The sequence below is a fragment of the Thunnus maccoyii genome, chromosome 14, assembly GCF_910596095.1.
Source record: "Thunnus maccoyii chromosome 14, fThuMac1.1, whole genome shotgun sequence".
Classification (NCBI taxonomy): domain Eukaryota; kingdom Metazoa; phylum Chordata; class Actinopteri; order Scombriformes; family Scombridae; genus Thunnus; species Thunnus maccoyii.
Window position 1 is genome coordinate 951222 of NC_056546.1, and position 26210 is coordinate 977431.

Sequence of the window (26210 nt, forward strand, 5' to 3'; positions counted from 1 at the left end):
TGCTCCACAGCCATGGATTTATTAAGAGAATATAATACATAATCTGTATATATACTGTATGTTGTTCAGTTGTTCATAAAATCTGATTTAAATGATTAATAGTGTGCAAAGACTTCTGTCCATCTGTGGTCTCATTCTGTGTTTATAAAAGAAAAGCAGATCTGATGTCTGCAGCGTTTGTAGGAAATGAAGCAGCTCACGTTCACCAGCTGTTTGTTACTGTCGCTTTAAGAGGAGATGTGATGAGGTCACAGCTAATTAGCATATTACCACCAGGTTTGAACAGGGACAATCGAAGCAGCTGCTGTTGAACTGGAACCAGTTCAGACCTGAACCTGAAGGCAGGAAGCTGTCAGCGCTGACCTCTGACCTCTGACCTCTGAACTCTGACCCCGCAGCGCTCACACAGGGGGGCGGGGTCGAACCAGACCGCCCTCTTTCTCTCTGTCTGATTGCTCTGATACCCGTCAGTCTAAATGACCTCACTGTTCAGTTTCTTCTTCTCTGGTTCTGCTGCGTTCAGGAAGCTGATCTGACACTCCTGCTCGCCGCCATCCTGCCGCGCTTGCTGCCGCTGTGATGATGACGATGATGTCACCAGTGGCCTCCAGCAGGGGGCGTGGCCACAGTCTCTGCAGTGACCCTGTAGCACGAGGGCGGCGGTGAGTACCACCATGCCCAGCGTCATCCCCGCCAGCACCAGCAGCGTGATGAGCTGAACCTCCGACAGGCCGGTGGCGCTGCGCTCACTCACCGTCACCTTAAACAGCCTGTTGCCATGTCGACTGCTGTTACCACTGGTGGTGCTCCTTTGGTTCTTCCCCCCGGTGGTCAGGTGATGTCTCGCTCCTCCTCCCTCCCACCCCAGCGTCGTCCAGCCGGGCTCACGGGCGTCGTGGCTCCTCATCGGCGTCTCGCAGGTGGCGCCGGTGTAGCCGGGCTGGCAGACACAGTGGAAGCCGCCAGCGCGGTCGAGGCAGCGGCCAGCGTTGAGGCACGGCCGACTGGCGCAGTCGTCCAAGTTGACGGTGCAGAAGCGTCCGGTGAAGCCGGCAGGACAGAGGCACGAGAAGCGGTTGACGGCGTCCAGGCAGGTGGCGCCGTTAGCACACGGCTTCATCAGACAGTCGTCCACGTCGGTCTCACAGCGCGGCCCCGTGAAGCCGGCCAGACAGCGGCACGACAGCTCTGCCGCAAAGCCGTCAGCATCTTCACACAGACCGCCGTTTTTACACGGAGACCTGCAGACACGACAGGAAACACGAAGAAGAAAAGAAAGACGTCAGGAAAGATAATCTGACTTGTAGCTGAAGAACAAACCAAACAGAGTCAGAGACGAGATGAGACGAGAGCTGCTGGAGTCTGGAGCTGATTCTGACTCAGGTGACAGACAGCGACTCTGCAAGGAAATGAAAATATGAAGCAGGCGTCGACTGTCAGACAGCAGGACGGAGACGAGTCGCTGCCAAAATCTGCAATCTGACTGTTGGACTGAAAACCAAGAAGAAGAAGAAGACGACAGGAAGCAGCTCCATCTGTTAGTGGGCGAGCTCTCATGTTTGGTGTTACATCACTCGCCGTCTACAGTCTGTGGACTCTGACCTGTTAAACTCTTCCAGACACACAGTGGTTTATTGAATATTGATCATCTGTAAAGCTCAAATTAGTTTACTGCCTCGTTAATAAAGTCACCGTACTTATGAAGCACATTGAAAAACAAGGAGTATTCTCCACTATTTGATTTATTTTTACATGACATGTTTTTTAATCTTTTGTTCATGCTGATGAGTTGACAGGAACATGTGTTCAGACCTCCTCTGGTGACAGGGTCCCGTCTTCAGCTGGCAGTTTCTGCCGTGGAAACCTTCAGGACAGAGACAGGTGTATTCACCGCTGTCCTCCATCACACAGGTAGCTCCGTTCTGACACGGCTGCTGCTCCGAGCACACATGGAGGTCTGAAACATGAAACATGTCGGTAGAGAGGACGAGAAAATATGATATTTGAGAAAATGGAAACACACTTTGGAGCCAAATTTTAAAAAATTAGAAAGACTTGTGAGCAAGAAACTTGAAGAAGAAGGAATAAAAATGTGAAAAGAACAAGAAAGAAGAAAAAAAAGAGTTGAAATAATTTCTCCACACTCTGGGAAAACAGTGGAACAGAAATAAGTTTATGAGAAGAAGCTGACCTTTGTCACAGAAGCGACCCCCCCAGCCGGCCTCACAGCTGCACTGCCACGGCTGCTGGCAGGACCCGTGCAGGCAGCCGGGCATCGGCACGCAGCGGTCACAACGCTCGCCGTCCCAGCCGGGGTCACACCTGGAAACACACGGAGACGCCACGTTAGAGTCACATGATACATTCGAGACATTTATTAAACAACTGGGACCAGATGTATAAAACTGTGTAGTCCAGTCTAATGTACTGAATGATCTGAGCAGCTCATACAGCTACAGTAAGCCCTGAGGGACAAACATGTCGGCCAGTCAACAGCGGCGCTGCTTAAAGCAGAAAGATTTGTTCATTCATTTCTCTTCCAGCACAAGTTAGTAGCTGCTGGTTATTAATTCCCACAGACAAAACAAGAAATCATCTCTCCAGTACGACCACAGTTAGAGTCAAATGCACCTGGACACCACCTTAAAGACGCTGTGGTAGTTTAGTTAGTATAACAGGGATATTGATCGATTGTCTCACCTGCAGACTCCAGACTCGTCACAGCGGCTGTTGGTGATGTTGCAGCTGCAGTCACTTCCTGCAGGAACAAGAAGAGGACAGGTCAGACACAGGTGGGACGGACAGGATGTTGCAAATTATGACCTGCCAAAATAAGAGCCAAGTTGTTGTTCTCCTTTCCAAAGACAGTTACCAGCTGGGATTTAAACCAGCAACTCTCCCCGTGTGTTCAGTGTCTGGTCTTTGTGTCTCTCAGCTGTCAAGATATATTTCTGTACTCAGGTCTCTGGTGGGACATTAGCAGCAGCAGTTTGACCTCTGACCTCTGACGGTTGGCGAGCCACGTGGCGTTCGGTGTGGCGTTACAGCAGCTCGTCTGTCTGTCAGAGGAGCAACTGGAGGGGAGGGGGGCATTTAGCTAACGTAATTCACCAAACAGGGCGTCCTCACTCACTGCGTGACGCCACAAACAGCATGTATTTGTGATGACTTGTTGCTGATACATGAGGCAGAGTAAAATTAAACCTTCAGTTCACATTTAGGAGATTAAAATAATACAACAAGCGTGTTTGTGTGGTGTGTTAATAATGTTAAACGATCTACTTTTGACCTCGCAGCCGACAGCTCTTAACGCAGGTGAAGCTGCTGACGGATCAAATGTCGGCTGGAATGAGGGAGGATTGTTTTCAAAGGGATTCCTGACAGAAAGAAACAGGCTTGTCCTCAAGTTTGTTTAATGCGTCTCAAAGTTGCAGGAGATTCTTTAAACCGTCTCATTGCATCTCGGAGCTGAAGCAGATTGTTTAAACTGTCTCAGAGCTGCGGCAGATTGTTTAATGCATCTCGGAGCTGTAGCAGACTGTTTAAAGTGCCTCAGAGCTGCAGGAGATTGTTTAAATCGTCTCAAGGCTGCAGGTGACTGTTTAAACCATGTTGTAGCTGCAGCAGATTATTTAATGCGCCTTTGAGCTGCAGCAGAGTGTTTAATGCATCTTGGAGCTGCAGCAGATTGTTTAATACGTCCCAGTGCTGCAGCAGATTGTTTAATGCGTCTTGGAGCTGCAGCAGATTGTTTAATACGTCCCAGTGCTGCAGCAGATTGTTTAATGCGTCTCGGTGCTGCAGCAGATTGTTTAATGCGTCTCGGTGCTGCAGCAGATTGTTTAATGCATCTTGGAGCTGCAGCAGATTGTTTAATGCGTCTCAGTGCTGCAGCAGATTGTTTAATGTATCTTGGAGCTGCAGCAGATTGTTTGATTCGTCTTGGAGCTGCAGCAGATTGTTTAATGCGTCTTGGTGCTGCAGCAGATTGTTTAATGCGTCTCGGAGCTGCAGCAGATTGTTTAATGCGTCTTGGTGCTGCAGCAGATTGTTTAATGTGTCTTGGAGCTGCAGCAGATTGTTTAATGCGTCTCGGAGCTGCAGCAGATTGTTTAAAGCGCCTCAGAGCTGCAGGAGATTGTTTCACTAGCAAGGACCACACCATCAACAAGATGGGATTGGGTGATTTATTAAGGAAAACGATTGATGTGCATAGTTCTTCCGGTTGCTGACTGTGTTGTGGGAAAGCTTATGGGGAATCCGCCGCAGCACCCGGGCAACAGCAGACCCCCCAGGACCCTACGAAGGAGAGAAAGAATCAGGAAGAAACAAGAAGAGAGAAATAGGGTTGGGGGGGGGGGGGGGCACAGAATATGAGAGAGGAAGAAGAGGAGAGGGTTAGGTGGTATTTATAGGAATGCCAGACGTGGAGTAGTTGAGGTGTGGTCCTGCTCCTGAAACTTCGCTGAATAAGATTCAATTAAAGCTTCTCAAAGCTGCAGCAGATCATTTGATTCATCTTGGAGCTGCAGCAGATTGTTTGATGTGTCTCAGAGCTGCAGCAGATTGTTTGATGTGTCTTGGAGCTGCAGCAGATTGTTTGATTTGTCTCGGAGCTGCAGCAGATTGTTTAATGTGTCTTGGAACTGCAGCAGATCGTTTGATTCGTCTCGGAGCTGCAGCAGATTGTTTAATTTGTCTCGGAGCTGCAGCAGATTGTTTGATTCGTCTCGGAGCTGCAGCAGATTGTTTGATGTGTCTTGGAGCTGCAGCAGATTGTTTGATTCGTCTCGGAGCTGCAGCAGATTGTTTAATGTGTCTTGGAACTGCAGCAGATCGTTTGATTCGTCTCGGAGCTGCAGCAGATTGTTTAATGTGTCTTGGAGCTGCAGCAGATTGTTTAATGTGTCTCGGAGCTGCAGTAGATTGTTTAATGCGTCTCGGAGCTGCAGCAGATTGTTTAATGCATCTCAGAGCTGCAGCAGATTGTTTGATGTGTCTCAGAGCTGCAGCAGATTGTTTGATGTGTCTTGGAGCTGCAGCAGATCGTTTGATTCATCTCAGAGCTGCAGCAGATTGTTTAATGTGTCTTGGAGCTGCAGCAGATTGTTTAATGTGTCTTGGAGCTGCAGCAGATCGTTTGATTCGTCTCGGAGCTGCAGCAGATTGTTTAATGTGTCTTGGAGCTGCAGCAGATTGTTTGATGTGTCTCGGAGCTGCAGTAGATTGTTTAATGCGTCTCGGAGCTGCAGCAGATTGTTTAATGCATCTCAGAGCTGCAGCAGATTGTTTGATGTGTCTCAGAGCTGCAGCAGATTGTTTGATGTGTCTTGGAGCTGCAGCAGATCGTTTGATTCATCTCAGAGCTGCAGCAGATTGTTTAATGTGTCTTGGAGCTGCAGCAGATTGTTTAATGTGTCTTGGAGCTGCAGCAGATCGTTTGATTCGTCTCGGGGCTGCAGCAGATTGTTTAATGTGTCTTGGAACTGCAGCAGTGGCGGTGGAGTCTCACATGACCAGAACAACAGCTGGGGGTTGCTAACTGTTATATGAGAAGAGCTGGACAATGGCGAGCAGAGGTTTAATCTGACAGCTGGGAGAGCCGGGATTAGTCCAAGAACAATAAGCTGCAGACGCCTCTGAGCACGCTCAGTGAGGATCCACTTCAACGATGAAGATTTACTCTGTTGCCCTGTTGAATCACTGCGGCTCGTGCTCAGGATTGTTGGTGCGTTCATTGACTGAAAAGATCCTCTGAAACACCTGAAATAAACATTATGTTTGTGGATCTTTGTTATATTTGGATGAAGTATAAGAAGAGAAAATAAATGAGCAAATGGTAAACGGTATCTGAAGTCTGAGTTTCTCCGTTTATTTTTATATATTCATTAATTTTGATCATTTAAATTTCTTACTAAAGAGATATGCTTTCTTTTTGCAATTCAGAACTTTTGTTTTCCATAAAACGCTTCATTAACACAACAAATGAAAATACGTTTTTTGGGGAGACTGAGCGGGAGTAAAGATATAGTGGAGATATGCTGAAATTTGAGTTCTCCACACTTTATGTTTAAAGAAATATAATCTAAAATGATACTGATAATGATAATGATATTGATATTATTAGTTATCTGTCTCTTTACAGCACTCAACATTTAGGAGAACTCCATGTCCACACTAAACGCATCGTCTTCTCTCTGTTTTGACCCTCCGTCCAGACTAAAACAGTGAAAACGGAGCTTTTACAAATCGGCCTGCAGAGTGTTTAACACCTTAGCTGCACGGCTGCGATGTGATTCTTCATACCTCACCAGGATCGTTTCAGAAGCAAAGCGACTGCGGTCAAGTCAGCCACCTTTTAAATTCAGTTGCGCTGCTACTACAGTAAGCAGCCTTAACTGAACAAGCGCCTTTATGTTACCATAATGACTGCAGTAGCAGTGCAACTGAAACTGCTCAATTTTGTTGACTTGGTCATTTTTCCTTGATTTTTGTGCTTCGCAGCAACGCATCGGGTGGGATCACCGAGCACTGACTAGAGTGGCCACGATCAGCTCCGGCGGCCGCGTCGCAGCCGGAACACGACGCGCCTGGTGGAATCAAGCTGTAAACGTGAAAACACCGGCTTGGTGTTGTAGTGTGTTCGGGGAAAACCAAACTTTGTAGAAACACTGTCATACGGTGGCAGCAGCACTGCGTTTCACTGGAAGAGGAAGAAGAAGAAACAATAACAACAATGGCGGCCTGCTTCATGCGAGTGTCGTTCTCTTTATTTTCTACTTTGACAGCTTGTTCAGAGTTAAACGTAGCTATCTACCGCCTTTCTCTGCTCAAACTGTTGGAATCTGCTGCAATAAACTAAATGTCAGGAAGCTGCCGCAGACACAGAAACAGTACCGTTTCTTTGCTAGTTTTAAGTGGCTGACTAGCTTGTCTGTCCTCCGCACATGCCCAGTAGGTGGAGGATTACCTGTTTTGGTGTTTTAATGTGGACGGAGGTTTATAAATAAGCTAAAACTCCTGCTTTTGTTCAAAAACAGCATTTTAGGATTTAGCCGGTTTAATGTGGACGCAGTCTGAGAGAGTAGAAGCTCAGCTCGTTAGTGATGATACTGAAGCTCGTTGTTTCTGTGTTGCAGCACCAATAAGAACAGCAGCCAATATTATCATATATAGTTATTATAAATAGTTCAGTGTTTATTTCGTCAATGACGACATGTTACACATTTTTCATCAGTGAATAAAAACTGTCAAACAACAAATGTAACGTTTTATTAAATGAGCTGCAGCATCTGTGGGATCAAACACTGCAGCTCCTGATTGGTCAAACTGTCTCCTACCAGCAGCCAATAATATCTCTTGTTCTTAAGTCGATCTGGCTGTTTGACCCGTTACTCTGCTGTTAATAAGAAGCATCAGGAGCTGCAGAGCGACGCCACAGACGCATGTCGCATGAAACAGGAGACTGAAGGGAACTCTGTGTGTGTGTGTGTGTGTGTGTGTGTGTGTGTGTGTGTGTGTGTGTGTGTGTGTGGTCTTGTGTTTCTCTGGATAATTTTAGCTCGTCCTGCAGCTTTAAGCATGATGAATGCTCCGCTGATTGAAGTCACCTCCCTCGCTGCTCTGCTGCCCTCTGATTGGCCGGGTCGGGGGCCGCACCTGTTCCCCTCATTAGCCGTCCAATCAGAGCCACTTAACACGGCTGTAACAAAGCTGATTGTTGCGGAGGTGGTCGGCGTGTCTCCGTGATTACAGACAGACACACGAGCTGGTGACAAGGCCGCCGCGGGAACCCGATCCTGCCGCACATGTCGCTGTGTAAACGTCCGCACGCCGCACGTCTGCTCACATCACCACGGCTTCTAACCTCAGAGGCGAGGTCAGAGGTCACGCTGCGTTCCAGACATGACTGAAAGTTGGAAACTACAGTTTCCTAATAAGGACGACAACTCATGTGGGAATTATTTTTAACATGTTTGTACTTTACAGCTCATCAGATAAAATATTCCCACATGATTAAAATGATATTTACAAAACTAAACCTCATATCTTTAACATCTGTGAGATAGCAGAGATTTATAGAAACTAGTTATAATAATAGTAATAAAAGAAAAATAATATTATAATAAAAAGGTGGAATATATTCTTTGTATTTTTTAAAGTTGTATCTTAAAGTATCTGAAACCAGAGATTCTGTTAATTTTAGCTGCGTAAATATAAATTAGCATATTTGACATTTACCAAAGCAGGATGTGTTTTGTGCTTGTTGCATTTTTTTTAAATATATTTTCACGCTGTTGCAGGAAGTTTTACAACAAAATCACCAAAACTAACAAACAAACTGTAAAACCTTTCATCATCGTTTTTGTTTTCAAAGGTCCAATTTTATTCAGTTTTCATTGTTTTGTCATAGAAAAAAAAGTCATTAATGAATATTTTTTTGTCGATGAAATGAACCCTGCCATACAGAGATGAATAGAAAGTAAAACAATGGAAAATAAAAACATAAATAAATCCAAAACTCTACGAGCTGCATGTTTTGTAAAACAGTTGTGACGTAAAGTGGACAAAGTTTCTGACAGTAACATCTGTTTACTATCAAGTTGTTTCAGCTTCAGTGAAGCTCTGTGTTTACAGATTTCCCCTAAATTCACCCGGACTGCTTTGGGATTTTGGAAATTTGGGGATTTCTACTAGAATTTAAAATAAAGAACTTTATGTTTTGTAAGACCAGCGATGCTTTTGGGTTTCACAGAAGTTCCCTCCGTACAGGAAACTGTCAACATTTAGTTTTACTTTTTATTCTCAGTTTTGTTGCGGAAAAAAAGAATATCGTTTGGCATTTTTTGTGTTGACAAAATTAACATACATGGATGAAGAGAAACTCAGCGAGCACTTTATTAGGAACGCCTGTGCAATCTAATGAAATCCAAAACAACAGCTCTGCCATAAATTTTACTTTTTTTGAAGTTTATACATTTTCAGTTTTTGTTGACGTTGTCAGAAAGGTGATAATTCCACTTAATGTTTATTATTGAGATCGTGGTGGGTGGCGGTTTGCTGGATTACACAGGTGTTCCTAATAAAGTGCTCGCTGAGTGTTTACTGTATAAAAAACAAAACAAAACTGCACAACCTGCATCAGAAAATGTCATGTATACATATAAAGTAAACTTTGTTTGAAATTCTAGCAGAGATCCTAAACTTTAAAAAGATGTCTCAGCTGTTTTTTATGGAGTTAAATAATAATAATAATAAATAATGATAATAAAAAGATGATCATTGACAGCCTGTTGTGCTTGCTGGTCCTGTAGGGAGTCAGAGGGAGGGAGGGGGAGGGGAGGGGGAGGTGTTGAACTCTTTCCTCCTAATAAATCATAATGATCAGTGAAGCTCTGAGCTCTGGAGCAGCCTGTGGAGCTACAAAAATATTTAGCAATGATCTCAGAGTCTTACAAACCTCCCCCTCACCCTCCTCACCCTCCTCACCCTCCTCATCCCGACCCTGAGCCTCCTGCCGGCGGATGCTCTGATCCTCAACCGTCGTCTCGACCTGCAGAGGTCAGACACCTGTCTGTCCTCCACACGCTCATCTCTGATTAATCACATTCTGCTCACTGACAGGATCTCACAGCTGTGGGAGTTCACACTGTAGAGATACTGTTGGAGGATTCATCAACAAATCTCATGTTTGGATCCAAACCAACAATGAACTGATCTACTAACAAGTATTATGTGTGTATCAAAGCTGATATATCTGATTAAAAACCCGTCAGTGAGTCACATCGCTGCACTGGGTCACATGATCCTTCATCATCAAGAGTTTGGTCACGTTAGTGTGTTTAGAAACGGCTCCAAAGACTAATAACAGCATCACGTTTTCAGTCTCCAGAGAGTAGTTCAGTGTAAGGCAGACGCCACTGAGCATGTGCGGGAATGCGGTTCTGTTTACAGCTTTGCTAGCTTGTTGTGCTACATATAAACCTCTGGACTTTGTACTACATTATAAATTCCTCACAGAACGTTAGGTAGGACAGCGAGCAGGTCGGTTACATCGTTCTCTCAGTGTCTCTCCTCTGCTCCGCTGTGACGTCTGTCAGCAGGTCTCAACAAGGGGAGTCACATCCACCTGCTACATGACGCACATTTCCTTATTTGAACATCACTACCGGAGTTGAGGGTGTTCCCCAGAGATAAAGCTGAGATACTCACACAAAGTGTTCCCAAGAGACTCTCCATAACCTGTTGTTCCTCTTCTCCTTTCAACAAAGTTAGGTTGTAAGAAATAAGCAATAAATGAAAAGTGCAAAGCAAGAATCACCTTTGAAGTTCTTCTACATGTTAAACGCTGTGCTGTCTGTGTGTTATGGGTGTATAAATAGGTAGAGGTCTGTCTGCAATGAGGTGATGAGTAAAGTTTTATCTCAGTAGTCAGTGTAGTCGTCTATGATCTGGGAGACTCCAGTTAGAGACCCGGTGTGGGGACGTCGTCCTTCATAAGGTAGTTTATTCATAAACACTTGTTTTAATACTTTAATATCCTAAAATTAAAAGCTTAATAAAAAATAAAAACTGGATTTTTACACCTATTTCGACTTTTATTCGAATACAAATACAAACATAAATAATTCTGCTGCCTCAACAAATACAGAGCTGCAAAATAAACAGTAAATACTGAGCTCCCTGCACGTCGCTAGACTAACCCATGAAGAAAAAAGAACCAAAATTTACATACAAAAAAAATGTAAGACTTTCTGTTCTAAATACAGCCAATGATAGATCATACAACATGGATGTATTTTTACATGTTTGTGTTAGTAAAAATACTTTAAAATTGACAGAGGTGGAAGAAGTATTCAGATACTTAAGTAAAAATACCAATACAGCTATATAACAATACTCCATTACAAGTAAAAGTCCTGCATGAAAAAATCCTACTACAGTAAAAGTACATAAGTATTATGAGCTTGATGTAGTTAAAGTATTGCAGTAAAAGTACATAAGTATTATGAGCTTGATGTAGTTAAAGTATTGCAGTAAAAGTACATAAGTATTATGAGCTTGATGTAGTTAAAGTATTGCAGTAAAAGTACATAAGTATTATGAGCTTGATGTAGTTAAAGTATTGCAGTAAAAGTACATAAGTATTATGAGCTTGATGTAGTTAAAGTATTGCAGTAAAAGTAGTGGTTTGGTCCCTCTGACTGATATATTATTATATATGACATCATTAGATTATTAATAGTGAAGCATCAGTGTTAGAGCAGCATGTTACTGTTGTAGCTGCTGGAGGTGGAGCTAGTTTACACTACTTTATATACAGTTAGCTAGTTTAGTCCAGTGGTTCCCAACCTAGGGGTCGGGCCCCTCCAAAGGGTCAGCAGATAAATCTGAGGGGTGGTGAGATGATTAATGGGAGAGGAAAGAAGAAAAAACAAAGTTCTGATACACAAATCTGTTTTCAGTTTTTGGACTTTTTCTCTAATCTTTGATTTTTGCTGAAATATTGGATCATTTGAACATTTATTGAAATGAAAGCATGTGAGAAGTTTAGAGGGAAAAATCACTATTTGGTGGAGCTGTTAACAACTCATAGACATGTGAAATGTGACCCCGACTACACACTGCTTTTTGTAAGACATCAAAAGCCAAAAAGGTTGGAAACCACTGGTTTCATCTTTAACAATGTGTTGTATTTTAAAAGCTTGTTATATTATCCATTGTGTCAAATCTGAAAAATAACTGAAGCAAAAACAGTTTGATGGCTGTAAAAGCGTTTAAATCTGTAATCTCTGTTGGATAAACGTCCTGACCTGAGCTGCTGACAGTCCTGACTGCAGTTGTGTTCGAGATCTTAGAAGGAGGTCTGGTTCCTGTCAGGTGAGCTTACCTTGACCTGTGCAGGGCGTGACGATGAGCGGCAGCAGCAGCAGCGTGGTGGTGGCTCGGAGTGGAAACATGGCGGCTGCAGCGAGGACGGGCACCTGCAACAGAAGAAAGAGACGCTGAGCTGCAGGACAAACGCACGGAGACTCCTGAAAGGTGAGACGCTCAGAGTCGTCTTCAGCCGAGCCTCTGCAGCTGTCGTCGTCCTGATCAAAGGTCTGTGCCAGGTGTGACACATAAATCAGAGTCTGCAGGGTCGGACTGCGTCCACACTGCAGCTTTAATCAAACACTGCTACATGTTACTGTTTACATGATTAAAGTCATACTCTGCCTCCGCACCAGCGCTCACTTTCACACCTGATTTGTCACTTTTCACTCACAAACGACATTTTAGCCTCCTTTTTGTTGCGTTTTTCATTTTGATGTCCTCTAAGCTTTCTGAGGCCTCAGCTGCAGCCATTCTTGTTGTGTCCAGTTACCACGGTTACGATGCACGGCTGTGTGTGAAACACTGTTCTCATGTGGAAATGATTTGTGTCCACACTGACGTTTCAGTAGAGACGTCTGTCCACAGAGAAACACCTGGACAACATGAAATCTTCCTCCTCTTATCAGTTGGCAAACAATAAAAAAGCATCACAGACAACATCAGCTGATCCACGTCGACGACAGCAGCTCTGCTGTATAATCGGCTGTTCCTGCTTTTAAAACGATTGATCGCAGACGAAGTTGGAGGCGACTAAAGGTTGAGCAGCTGATGTCATCGACACACTGAAACACACAACACGGACATGCAGAAACAAATCAAAGTGTTTTGCATCAAACTGAAACAGGATAAAAACACTAAAAGTGAAAATAACTTATTTCCAGACTGCTGCTCCTCTGAGACATCGCTGACCTGCAGATTGAATTATATACAAATTCTACATTTTTACTTAAAGGACCAGTGTGTAGGATTAGACAACTGACAGAAATTGAATATAATATTCATAAATATGTTTTAATTAGTGTAGAAATTAGAATGAGCTCTTTGTATCTACAGAGGGAGCAGGTCTTCTTCATGGATGTATAAAGAGAACGAACGTTGCTCAGTGGCGCGTGAAGCAATAAAAAATCGACTTCCTGGTATGAAAGTACCCGGATCTTCCGCATCGTGCGGCCCATAGAGCGAGCGCACTAGTGACCTTCACTGGCCGAGTCGGCTACTTCCTGTTTAGCCCTCCGGCTAACTTGAACGGGGATAAAACGATTCAATCATGCGGCTCTTCTAGGCTTTTGAAATGTGATCGGACCGAACGGATTTAATTCTGATAGTGAGACGAGTCATTTCACGGGGGTTGTGATGCTCAGAAATAGACGTCTCTTTCACAATGTAAGTCTGTGGGAAAAAGTCTTTTTGGGCCAGTTTGCATCACGTGACGTTGTCATGACACGGTTTGGCCGTTATGTCAAATTTGCTTCAAAGCCTGGTGCTCTTCCTGTATCCAGTTCTCTTTATACATCCATTGTCCTCTTCCACAGAGCCCGCCATGTTTCTACAGTAGCCCAGAATGGACAAACTAAACACTGGCTCTAAATAGGGACTTTCATGTCTACATGCGTGGCATTCATAATACATTTTGAATGAAAACCTGACGTGAAATCTGTATAAAGTTAGAATGTTTGATGACACACTGACGCTTTAAAAGAAGCCTGCATAGAGTACAGTATGTGCATGTTTGTCCGACTGTACAGGTTCAGCTGCAAGGAACGCCACATCAAAACGACCATTTCGGTGTTTTAGTTGGTGTGACTTTTACAGCCCTGAGGTGGCTCTGTGTATTTTGGCCATGAGCATGCACCGTACAATGGAGCAAGAGCCAGCTGCTGGTGGCCAGCTGCTGGTGGCTAGCTGCTGGTGGCTAGCTGCTGGTGGCTAGCTGCTACGCTAGCGGTTTCTTAAGATTTAAAAAAGTATCTTAGCTTAGCTCAGCTTTCACTTTACAATTATCACCACAGTGCCACAACGATCTATCTGTGGTGCTTCAGACAGGCAAGACGTAACATCAAGCAAATGTTATCTAACAGAAAATCGCCCAATCTGCCAACATTTCTTGGGTGTAAAATTTTCCACCCAAGGTCCAGTTATTTTTGGCTTGTGGTGTCAACCAATCAGGGGGTCACATGCAGCCTTCGAGCGGATAAAAGTACGCAGTTCGGCACACAGGCAGAGATTGTAGGCAGCGCTGTTTCATTTCTGTAATTATGTATGATTAATGTGAGAGGAACAACTAAAACTTATATACACACAAAACAATAAAAAGGACAATTTTTCATTAAAATATGTATTTCACAATCGGAACTGCAGGAGAGGCAGCGCCTAACGTGTTGGTCATGACTCGTAGTGATGAACCTACAGAGACTCTGCAGCTCCTCTCGGCTTTACGGAGCTTTATAGTGAGTTTCAGCTCATTGTTTATCTGTCCGGCTGCAACTTTACTGTTCTGGTTCACTCTCAGCGTCTCATAGCGTCGTTCTCAGAGAAAAAGCTGTAAAAAGCTGCTGTACACTACCTGCTCAGCACCAAACAGACACAGTTAGCTGTAGACTAGCTGGTGAACATAGTGGAGCATTTAGCAGCTAAAGAGCCAGATATTTCCCTCAGGAGTTGGTGGAGAACAAAAACAGAGCTAAAAGAGAGTGAATATTGGACAGAAACACGACTCCACATGAATGATAATGTTGCTCCGTAACTGCTGGATGTGGAAATAAGCAACTGTTTGCTAACAAGTTCAACATATCAACTTAAAAATGTTCACTACTTGTTTCTGCTTGCTTTATATTTTCGTTCCATATTTATTAAGATATAACATACAGAGGCAGGTGTGAGGATGTGAGGTGTGATGTCTCTCTCTTTCCATGCACTCTCTGAATAACCTGAGTGGACGTCGGCGGATCAGATCTTTGTCCCTCTGTGACCTCAGCGGCTCTCAGGCCCGAGCTGGAGGAAGACGTCGCCGGAGGTTTTTAACGCTGATGAAATGTGTGACAGCACTGATCATCTCTTCCACAGATCAAACATCTGAAACATGATCACTCCGTCAATAATTCACTCCGCCGCTGCCCTGTGAGCCTTTGATGTGCGATATTTCTGACACGTCCTCGCCGCCACTCATCATGACCTCTGACAGCTGAAGGATGTTTGTCCGACTGTGAGACATTTACTGCATGATTCAGGATTAAATATACTGCGCTAACTACTGAGCTTACACTGGAAAAATATATTATAAAGTGTTTAAATGTCCTGAAGCTAAAAGAACACACAGACTATTAAAACTACCATAATGATATAATATCACATATGATACTGTACTATCACAACCTCTACAAGTCAAAAGGTTGTGATACGTAGCACAACAAGCTAGCTGCCTTACACAGAACTACTCTCTGGAGACTGAAAACATGATGCCGTTATTAGTCTTTGGAGCCGTTTCTAAACAAACTAACGTGACCAAACTCTTCATGATGCTTTTTGTGGTTTTCCGTCGTTTATATCTTGTTCTGATGTCGGACGTTAAACATGGTCAACTTGGTCAAAAGTCAGAGCTTCAACCTGCTCTAAACGCCTCAATGGTTTCTTCTACTTTGCTGACGAGCTGAAGTCTGCTCCTTGCACATGCTCATAAGCAGCCATCTGTTCTGTAGCCTTGGTTGCTAAGGTGGTTGCTAAGGTGGTTGCTAAGGTGGTTACTAACATGTACGGATGGATTTGAGAAGTTGACATTTGGAGTAAAGAAGGAGGAAAAAGAAGTGAAATCCTGCTACTATAGTTTGTTTTCGTAGCCTCCGGAGGCGGAGGAAGCTTCCTGAAGCTGACCAATCAGAACAGAGTGGGCTCATCAGGAGGCGGGGCCTTAAAGAGACAGGAGCTAAAACAGCCTGTTTCAGACAGAGGCTGAACTGAGGGGCTGCATAAAGGACCAGTAGAAGATAAATAAGATATTCCAGTAGAGCCCCAGAATATAAATATAGAGGCTGGACATGTGCAGAATATGAGTCCTTTAAAGATTACACACAAACTGAGTGATGGATTTATGATCAGCTGGTGTCCAGAGGTTGAACCCTTTATGTTTTAATGACCTCATGATCTTTCCTGTAGCGCCACCCTCAGGACAAACTCCACATGTTTAGCTCCACTGCTGCTCAGGCTCTAAATCATCAGGATGTCGTTCATATTGTGGCTGTAATGAACTGAAGAAGTTTCTATATATCTGTCATTTAAAATCAGATTTTTTTTAAACTTTATTTTCAGTAAATTAAGACAGACTGTGTTCATATTGTGTGTTTAGTTTCATTTGTGTGTTTTTGCAGTGTGTCGGTCTCTCAGGTGGATTTAATCCGGCGGCTGACGTCACACCTCCAAGAACTGACAGAGAAGTGAGTGTTTGTTTCATTACAGCCACGATATGAACATGGATCCACAGTCACCTTCAGAGCTGGAAAGTAACTAAATACATTTACTTGTGCTTGTACTTTACTACAGTTTTGAGGTATTTGTACTTTACTTGAGTATTTCCATGTGATGCTACTTTCTACATTTCAGAGGGAAATATTGTACTTTCTACTCCACTACATTTATTTGACAGCTTTAGTTACTTTTCAGATGAAGATTTGACACAATGGATAATATAACAAGCTTTTAAAATACAACACATTGTTAAAGATGAAACCAGTGGTTTCCAACCTTTTTGGCTTTTGACGTCTTACAAAAAGCAGTGTGTAGTCGGGGTCACATTTCACATGTCTATGAGTTGTTAACAGCTCCACCAAATAGTGATTTTTCCCTCTAAACTATGTTGATAGAAACAGAAAAATGTCAATAATTGAACAACTTGACTCAGACAAACTATGATTCAGAGCAGAAGAATTTCACCTCACTCAGGTGTTTCTACAACTTCCTGTTTTCCTCTGAGGACACGTCGCCCGTGGCAACACGTTTTACTGACATTTAACTCCTTCAGACCCAGAACGCCTTAACACAAGAAAACATCTGTCAAACACTCACTAATAATACTCATTATTATCTTATTTATAGAGCACGTTTCAAGCAATAAGCACAAAGTGATTTTCAAAAACTCCAGCAGCATTAAGAACTTTTATAAGAGCTAGAAACAACTGTATTGCCAAGTACTGTATATCATATTAACAACAAATATACACATGCATCGCCTAAAAGAGTTAACTCTTGAAGTGAAGTCTGTCTGTTGTTATAAAAGGCTGTTCAGTGAACAGTCACGCCGAGGTTTCGCACCAGTAAAATGGAAGAAAAGTGGCTGAAAATTGTGTGTTTTGTTAAATATGAAAAGGATGGAATGTAAATTTATAGCCTACAAATATCTGCTGCAGCTGACTCGTCGATTTAACGTCTACAGCAGGTGTAAAAATCTGCAGCTCAGTTTTTATCACAGAGAGAAAGACGCATCACAGATCAGCAAACACAACACAAGACCAAAGAGCAGGAAGCAACAGTCTGTTATTATTTTTCTGTCTCTCTCAGCTTCCTTTTGCATGTTTCTCTGTTTTCAGCAGTTCCAGTCCCGAGTGAAGAGACACTTAGTTATTAATCTGTTCACTAAAACCTGCCAAGTCTTGTTTTTTAGAGCTCCTGCAGGATATTTAACTCCTCACATATAGAGTTCCTCTTCCAGGAGGACACAAAAGTGTTTTCATTTGTTTGTCTTGAGTAATGCTGCAGTTTGTTGGTTTGGTAACCTCTCTGTAATCTTCACTGTCATTTTATGATGGTTTTGGTGATGACGTCACCCACGTTGGTGTTATCATGTCATTTTTAGTCCTGATGTAACGATGGTTGTTTTTAATTCCTTCTTTTGTGTCTCTGCTCAAACACGTTTCTTTCCAGACATATCTTGAGCCGCCTCGTTATTGTGTACGTGATGTGTTTCTGACCCTTTGTGGGCTCAGCCAATCACTGTCAACCTCTGTCTGATCTAACAAATGGACAAAACTGCTTCTGTTTCTGACAATCACCAACGGACCTCATATTGAGACAAAAAAAAAAAGCAACTCTGTCTCCTAGAAATTATAACTGTGAACATCATCCAGACAGAGATTACGTTTAACGACATAACATCACTGGGAAACTATTTAGTTGTATATGTCTGGAGAAATATCAGCATGCAGATGCAGCTGCAGGTCTACTGCGAGCAGCATCAGCAGGTAAGAGGAGAGTAGAGAGCAGAAACAGCACCTTTAAACAGTCAGTTAACTGCACTTCACGCACATCACAAGAAATGCTTCTCATTCACATCTGTAGTCTCAGGAAACACTTTAAAAGATTCCCTCCAGACATGTATTAAGACAAATAAAAATACTAAATAAATAAATATAATAATTACCACGTACATCCTCTCCTCCTTCTCCCTCATTAAATCTTGCAGGATATATATACATTAAAAACTCGTGCGCTGGAGGCGTCAAGTTTCCACATCACACTTGTGTGAGTCGCATACTGGACCACGATTGGCTCCGGACTAGTTGTGATGTCATAAATCCTGCTCGCACGTTCTCAGATTTTCAGTGAGATGAACGTGAAAACAAACTCTGCACATACATTAATCTGAACCACTGATGTTTTTTTTTTTTTAACAAACCTTCCTTGTTTACATCCATGTTTTTTCTTCTTCTCTGCATTTGTTGGAACTGATTCGTTATCGATCGATCAACCCAAACATCTATCGCTGATCGATCGCTGTCACAGAGACTGTTTACATCCTCTCTGCCTTCACAGTGCCTCTAAACCACACGTTCATGCTCCAACGTCCTCAAACCGACCTGAACACGAGAGGAACACAGAAACGACTGCAACCAAGCAGTTCAGTGGACACGCTAGCAGTTTCCCCCTGCTTCCAGTGATTGTGCTAAGCTAGGCTAACCACATCCACTGAACACACAGATGAACCGGAGATCATGTGACTCAGGGGAAGACAGACTGTTCCTTTAAACTCAACCAGTATCAGAGGAGTTTAAATCATGTGATCTCTTCTGTTCACAGCTTCCTGTTCCTACCTGTTGATCTGCTTCCTGTAGTTTTTTTTCTTCTTCTGCAGATTTCCTCGCTTCAGATCTTCTCCTGCTTTCTTCTGTCACATCAGTCAGACGTGTTCAGGTTGCTCTGTGTTCGTCCCTCCTGTGGTCTCTTCCTGCTCCGAGCTTCGTCTGTTCAGCCTGTTGCTGTAGCGACGGACCCTGAGGTCTCTCTGCCCACACACTCGACTGGCAGGCGGCGGGAAATAACGAGCAGGATCATTTTTCCAGAGATTACAGCGATGAACACAACCTCCACAAAAACAGGAACTGACATGCCTGGATTACTGAGTGTGTGTGTGCTGTGGTATGTGAGTGAGGAAGATACTGTGTTACACACACACACACACACACACACACACACACACACACACACACACACAGCCTTTCTTTCAGTGTGTTTGCTTGAGAAAAAAAAAAGAATGAGGGGAGTGTGTGTGTGTGTTTGAGAAAGGATAGCAACAGGTGGCCAATTTAATGCTTCAACATGTACTCATTCACACACACACACCACACACACACACACCACACACACCACACACACCACACACACACAGAGTTTTCTTTCTGCTGCATTCTTGAGAGGCAGACAGGAAAGCAGGAGAGCAACAGCAGTTGCAAATGTGCAGCCAGTAACACGCTGAATTTCAGTGAACAAACATACAGAAGTAAAAACTGACACGTTTCAACCTGTTCACAAGTCTTGTGTTTTTTTTGTTTAGTTAAAGGACTCATATTCTGCTCATTTATTATTATTATTTATTATTTATATTCTGGGGCTCTACTGGAATATCTTTGCATGATTTCCAGTTAAAAACTCCTTATTTATCTTCTACTGGTCCTTTATGCAGCCCCTCAGTTCAGCCTCTGTCTGAAACAGGCCGTTTTAGCTCCTGTCTCTTTAAGGCCCCGCCTCCTGATGAGCCCACTCTGTTCTGATTGGTCAGCTTTCAGGAAGCTTCCTCCAGCTCCGGAGGCTACGTAAACAAACTATAGTAGCAGGATTTCACTTCTTTTTCTCCTTCTTTACTCCAAATGTCAACTTCTCAAATCCATCCGTACATGTTGGAACCTTAGTAACCACCTTAGCAACCACCTTAGCAACCAAGGCTACAGAACGAACAGCTGTTTTTGAGCACGTGTGATGAACTGATGTCAGCTCGTCAGCAAGGTAGAAAAAAATCATCACAAATGACGCGTTCAGAGCAGGTTGAAGCTTTGATCACTGACATGTTCCTCATCACAATATCACAACCTCTTCAATTTGTACTACAATACACACTTCTCAGAGAACATCAGTGAGTCCAGAGGTTGATGATCTGCAGCACAACAAGCTAGCGAAGCTGTAAACAGAACCGTGTTCCCGCACATGCTCAGTGGCGTCCGTCTTACACAGAACTACTCTCTGGAGACTGAAAACGTGATGCTGTTATTAGTCTTTGGAGCCGTTTCTAAACAAACTAACGTGACCAAACTCTTCATGATGAAGGATCATGTGACCCAGTGATACATCGTACATAATAAGATCTATCAGACTTTGATACACACACGATACTTGTTAGTAGATCAGTTCATTGTTGGTTTGGATCCAAACATGAAGACATTTATAGAAAATCATGTGTCGACAGTTCCTCCCAACAACCATCTGCTACTTGTAAAACTGATTACTACAAGTCTGCGGTTAGAACTGAGGGTGAAGCAGGTGAACATATCAACGTTTGATCAGTTCCTCTTTGCTCTCATCTGAATTTTGGCAGCAGAGGCTTCAGAGACCATCCTTTAAAACTCCTCAGTTGAAATGATGCCGTCACACTGCTTCTCCACCAGCTCCAGATAACAGCAGACACATTATTCTGCCCCCCCCCCCCCCCCCCCCCCCCCCCGGACCACACAATCTGATGTCTGCGTTCATCACTGCCGCCGCCGCCGCCGCTGCTGATTTTCCACTCGGATGTGTCGCTGTGATGCCGCTCTGATAAAAACATAAAAGGAACAAAAGTTTTGAATAGAAAGACCGAAATCAGAGATTGAGCGGAGCTGCAGGCGGCTTTTTATGCTGCGTTCACACTGGAAACTAGTCTAAAAGTCTAAATTACTGATATTTACAGCTCCGTTCAGTCCCTGCTGCCGGTATATCTCCCTGCCTGACAGCAGCAGATTTGATGTTTCCCTTCAGCACGAACACGTTCCACATAAATACAAAGTGACAGCATAAATCATCTCTGCAGGAAGCTCACAGACAGACTGATCACTGTTTCTATTCAGATAAATCTGCAGGTGGATTTTTGTTGTTGTCATTTTTGCTTCTTTTGTCATTCACTGATTCTTCACATGCTCATTAAAGAAGAAGAAAAGTTCACTTATATAAACACAACAAGACGTCCTGATGGTTTCATTTCATTCAGTGTACACCTGAGCAGAAGTGCTCAGCCTGATGTTTCTGTGCTGTTGTAGCTGTTTTGAATATTTGTATTTTGTTTGTACTGTTCATAACTAACTATTTGTCCAAAAACAAACAGCCTGTTTTACTGTTTTTATCTATGTATTTGGAGCTTTTTGTAGTTAACTGTTGGAGTTTGGAGCTACTTTAACTTTTTCCCATCTGGTTGCTCTGCAGCGCTACTATGTTTCCTCATATTTTGAGGAAAATTATCATACATGAGTCATAACCAAGAGAACAAATAGGCGTAAATGTGTAATTTCAGAAAACTGCCTGGTCTGCTGCCGCTGCCTGTGACGTGCTGCGTTCTCAGATGCTCTGTGAAGTCCCACTTTGAAGATGCACAGACTTAAATATGACATTTCTAAATTACTAATGTAAAATATCTAATCAAAGGAGGCAGCTGTTGCTCTAGACATCTAGACTACTGTCCCGTTTGTTGTGTCTTTACTCTGTGCTGCAGATGTGAGTTTTTAATTTCCCACAGCGCTGGAAGGCAGCATTTAATGCAACTTATAGCACGTACAGGTTGCTCTGTGCAAAATGAACAAATTATCATACATTATGGGACTTTTGGTATTATCGATCATACATCATGCAGTTTGTACTGTTTTTTCGTGGCTGCCTGTATAATATTTGTGGCCAGAATTTTTAGTAGTTAAATGTTTGTAATTTTTATATCTGCTTTCTAGCAGTTTGTAATATTATTTTGTATTTACCTGTCTGTACAGTTTGGAGCTAACTGGCTATCCAAAACTAGCTTGTTGCACTGTTTTTATCTTTTTGCAGCTGTTTAACAGTAAAAGCCGATCTACACAGAAAGCGTTTTTAGAGGCGTTTTTGACGTCCGTCACTGTTTCATGGAACAGAAACGCGTCCGTTTTGTTTAATGTATCAAGAGACGCGTTGTTTTACAGTCCAAGTCTATTTTTTTCTCCTCTGTCGCGTTTGGTGAAGCGTAATCTGCACATACAGTTGTTTATACGACAACTATATATGTGTTCTGAACTTATTAACGGTATCTATATTGATTGATTGACTCCCCGTCTGTCTGTGAGAATATCTCACTACAGGCAGATTCCCCTCGCCTGTTACGGTGGACGGGGAAATAAAATTAATAAATCAGTAAATACGAACTCTGTCGATTTCTTCCCGTGAAGCCGACATGCAGTTTGTCCGGCTGCTGTCATCGCTGCTGACAGACGGCCGGTCCTGTTGACGAGATGCTGAACACAGGTCAGCGAACACATCTGTTCAACCCACACCGACTCTCATTTCCTATGTGGATGTAACTGGGTGTAAGTAGGAAGCAGTAAGCAGTTTGTAAAATTTGTAACTAACTCTTTGAGGCTGTTAATGGTCACCTATATATAACGTGTTGTAGCTAGCGGTTAGAACTTAATTATTTCAGCTAGCTTTTTGGACAGTTTGTTGCTAACTGTCTGGACAGTTTTTTATTCATCTGATTCTCAAAAAATAGCTTGTTTTACTGTTTTTATCCATGTATTTGCAGTTTTTTGTGGTTAACTGTTGGAAATACTTGAAGTTAACTGGTTGCTCTGTAAGTATAAAGCAGTTTGTACTGTTTGTAGCTAACTTTTTTAAATTTGTGGCTACCTGTATATGATATTTGTAGCTAGACTTGTTTAGTAGTTAAATGTTGTTGATTTCTAGCTGTCTGTAATATGAATTTGCATTTACCTGTCTGTACAGTTAGGAGCTAACTGGCTATCAAAAACTAGCTTGTTGTGCTGTTTCTATCTTTTTGCAGCTGTTTAACAGTAACTGTTTGATCTGTGTGTAGCTAACTGTTCATACTGTAAATATATTGCAGTTTGTGACATTCGTAACTTCCTACCGTTATGCAAAAGTGAAGCTGAAATATCTCCTTTTTGGGAGCTGCTGTTTTGCTTGTGTACCGTCGTTTGGAGCCGGAGTCTGCTCAGTAGAGTCGGGCTGTGGGATGACGGCCTGCAGAACACGCCCTCTCTGCTGTCCGCCGCCTGATGTCACAGCTGTCAATCATGATGTCAGACCCCCTTTTTATATAGTCAAGAAACTAATTAAAAACAAATGTATCCGAAAAATGAGCACATGAACGTACATCAGTGTGTTAAGAACTACCTAAAATGACAGAAACTATCTTTGAGAAATATTTGACATGTACTTTGATTTTTTAGTTTAGTTTAGGAGGGGGCGGGACTTATGACCTATCCTGCAGACAGCCACCAGGGGGCGATCCAGATGTTTTGGCTTCACTTTTGGGGAGCTGTCATAACGTCCATATTTATATGCAGTCCATAGTTACAACCTGAATATAATGTGTTGTAGCTAGCTATTAATACTGTTTGAACTATTTGTAGCTAGCTTTTTGTACATGAAGTAGATAAATGTTTGTGCTGTTTGAAGATAGCTGTTAGGATTGTTTGTAGTTGGCAGTTTGTAGCAGTGGCTAGCTAGCTAGCTTTGCAGCTAGCTGTGTAATGTTCCCAGCTACCTGTTAGCTGCTGTAATGTTCCACTTGTTTTATTGTTTGTAACTTTGTTTTGTAATGTTTTAGCCAGTCGTTTGCACTGTTTGTACCGTCTATGTGTATTATTTGACGCTCTTCTACTGTTAATAGTTAAATATTTATAGCTAGCTAATTATGCTTTTATTCAGCCTTTTTTGTAGTTAGCTGTTTGTAGCTAGCTACACACTCACTCACTCACTTACATACCATAACAGCACATTTTAAAATCCAGAGGTTTGCTGTTGATCGAACTGATTTTCATTTTTACAACTTACAACCATGTTTGCTTCTAATTTGGTTTCTTACATCAGGGCATCAATTTTGTGTCCAGATTTTTCTGAAACTTTGACACAAAATAAATGTGACTAAACACTGAGTGTGATGAATTATGTTTCCACAGCAAGTTGGTTTTCATAGAAATGAAGTGAAAGAAGCAGATCAACCTCAAAACCGATGGAGGATTTGAAAATGATCGGCAGGGCTGGAAGGTAAACAGGTTTGTAGCTGAATATGTGTGTGTTTGTTAAATTCCTGATGGTAAAATGAATTAATAACCACAAACTGTCAGAAATAGGTCGAGTGAACGTTTTAGTGTTTGAGACGCATCCGAGCTGAAAGCTGCTTTTTTGTTGCTGGCGGGCAGGAAGACGGAAACCTTTTAAAGTGTCTTTGTTGATTGTGTCTGGTGGCTGCAGCAGCTCCCGGCTCTGACAGGTTGGACTTTAAAAAACTCCAGGAGGAGAATAATCCACTTACAGGAACACTGACTCCACCCTGCAGGGGGTCAACCGCTGCCATGGCAACAGGAGGAGGAGGCTGGTCGCCGTGGACATGAGCAGGATGTGGATTCAGAGTCGCAGACGTGTGATGTTTCAGAGAGTTTCATCAGACTGAAGCTGAGAAGTCCTCCAGGCTCAAACACTCGCTCAGCTCACATCAATGTTTCATGTTTTTTCATCAGTCTGTCACGTGATTAAACGTGACCCCGGCTGTCTGCGGAGAGGGATCAAAGGTCAAAACCTCACATCCACATTTCATAATCTCACCGAGACTCACTGTGTGTGTGTGTTTCAGGGATCAGTTTCAGATTTTAGGCTGTGATTACACTTAACTGGATGAACTGGATTTTAATGGATCAAAGTCAACCAGCAGACAGAAAGCTGCAGTAATGTTGCGTCTGATACTGGAGCTCTGAGGGAAGTTGCTACTGAAACCGTGATGTAACCACGATGTCATGGATGAGATTAATTTCCATCCTGCATCTACAGTATATCTACTCACCCTGCAGACAGTCACTCACAGTTACAGACACCTGAATCAACAGCAGCAGCACAGTGACACTCCCTCGGAGAGTTTGACATCAAGAGACTGAATGAACAAATCAGCTGTTTGTGAACAAGAGGTCAAAGTTCATTGAACAGGAGTCAGGGGAAGGCTGGAGAAAGATTAAAGAGGACGCTCACATCTGACACCAGAGCAGGAGTGTAGTTTCCACTCTTCAGAGTGATCAGACGTTCGTATACATGTTCCAAAACAACGTATATATATTTACGTTGCAGTGACAGCGCCCTCTAGCGGCCGTTTTATGAAGTGCTGCAGAAGTCATCACTCCATCTTCCCTGAAACGTACAGATTTTTGCTCAGTTGTACGGCCATACTGTACCCTGTAATAATAGAGTAGGTACCCAAAAGTTAAATAATAACATCCAGATTATTGTTCTGTAGGTTGTACACATGCTATAATAGATAGTTAATAACTACAGTATAAGTTCCCAAATTGTTACTCCCTTGTTCCCTTGTACCTACATATATGCAGTGGTAGGTACGGTACGGCTACACCATTGGTACAAAAGATTACACCCTAGCTCTGGAGTAATTACACTGTACGTTACAGGCTGTAATCTAAAATGTTATCAATATTTCTCTAAACCTCACCAGACCTTAACCAGTGTTGTCACATTATGAAAATATTCTCCAGCAGTGTAGTATAACAGTATTGGGAGGCACAGACAGATGATGTGGGACGTCGTTCTGGAGTTCACGAAACCAATCACAGAGTTTGTCCTTTAATTTTGAGAAGCTGTCGGGCGTTTCAGTATTCTCTGGTTTACAGCTGATCCCAGCATGCTGTCACTTCTTCCACCTTACTATCCATCCCTTGCATTCTCACTCTGCATTTTCAAAACTCTTCACGCAGTCGACACAACAGAAGTCAGTCTGTCCAAAACTCCAAACTCTTGGGACCAATAAAGGATAAAGCTGTCGATTTTCTATATTTTTCTTCTTG

The 26210-nt window shown here is 42.8% G+C and overlaps 1 protein-coding gene across 9 annotated transcripts; it reads right to left on the minus strand.

Annotated features, from left to right (window-relative positions):
- dlk2 (delta-like 2 homolog (Drosophila)) lies at positions 1 to 26210 on the minus strand. 9 transcript variants are annotated; one of them, XM_042432497.1, is made up of 6 exons: positions 24680 to 26210; positions 11891 to 11984; positions 2701 to 2758; positions 2192 to 2322; positions 1813 to 1957; positions 1 to 1241 (listed from the first exon to the last, which is right to left on the minus strand). In XM_042432497.1, exons 1-6 carry the CDS (start codon positions 24719 to 24721, stop codon positions 473 to 475), a joined length of 1239 nt encoding a protein of 412 aa, XP_042288431.1. In that variant the 5' UTR covers positions 24722 to 26210; the 3' UTR covers positions 1 to 472. The 9 variants fall into 9 exon arrangements, with proteins under 9 accessions (XP_042288431.1, XP_042288437.1, XP_042288436.1 ...); XM_042432503.1 differs by having other exon boundaries at positions 25387 to 25410; XM_042432502.1 differs by lacking the exon at positions 24680 to 26210 and adding an exon at positions 23270 to 23509.

Bases quoted from the DNA above. Each gene is read 5' to 3' on its own strand.
- dlk2 (XM_042432497.1), bottom strand. From the start codon at position 24,721: ATGGCAGCGGTTGACCCCCTGCAGGGTGGAGTCAGTGTTCCT. The intron at 11,985-24,679 runs GTAAGTGGATTA...CTTCTGTTGCAG, and splicing joins AGGGTGGAGTCAGTGTTCCT to GTGCCCGTCCTCGCTGCAGC. The intron at 2,759-11,890 runs GTAAGCTCACCT...TTGTTCCTGCAG, and splicing joins CACGCCCTGCACAGGTCAAG to GAAGTGACTGCAGCTGCAAC.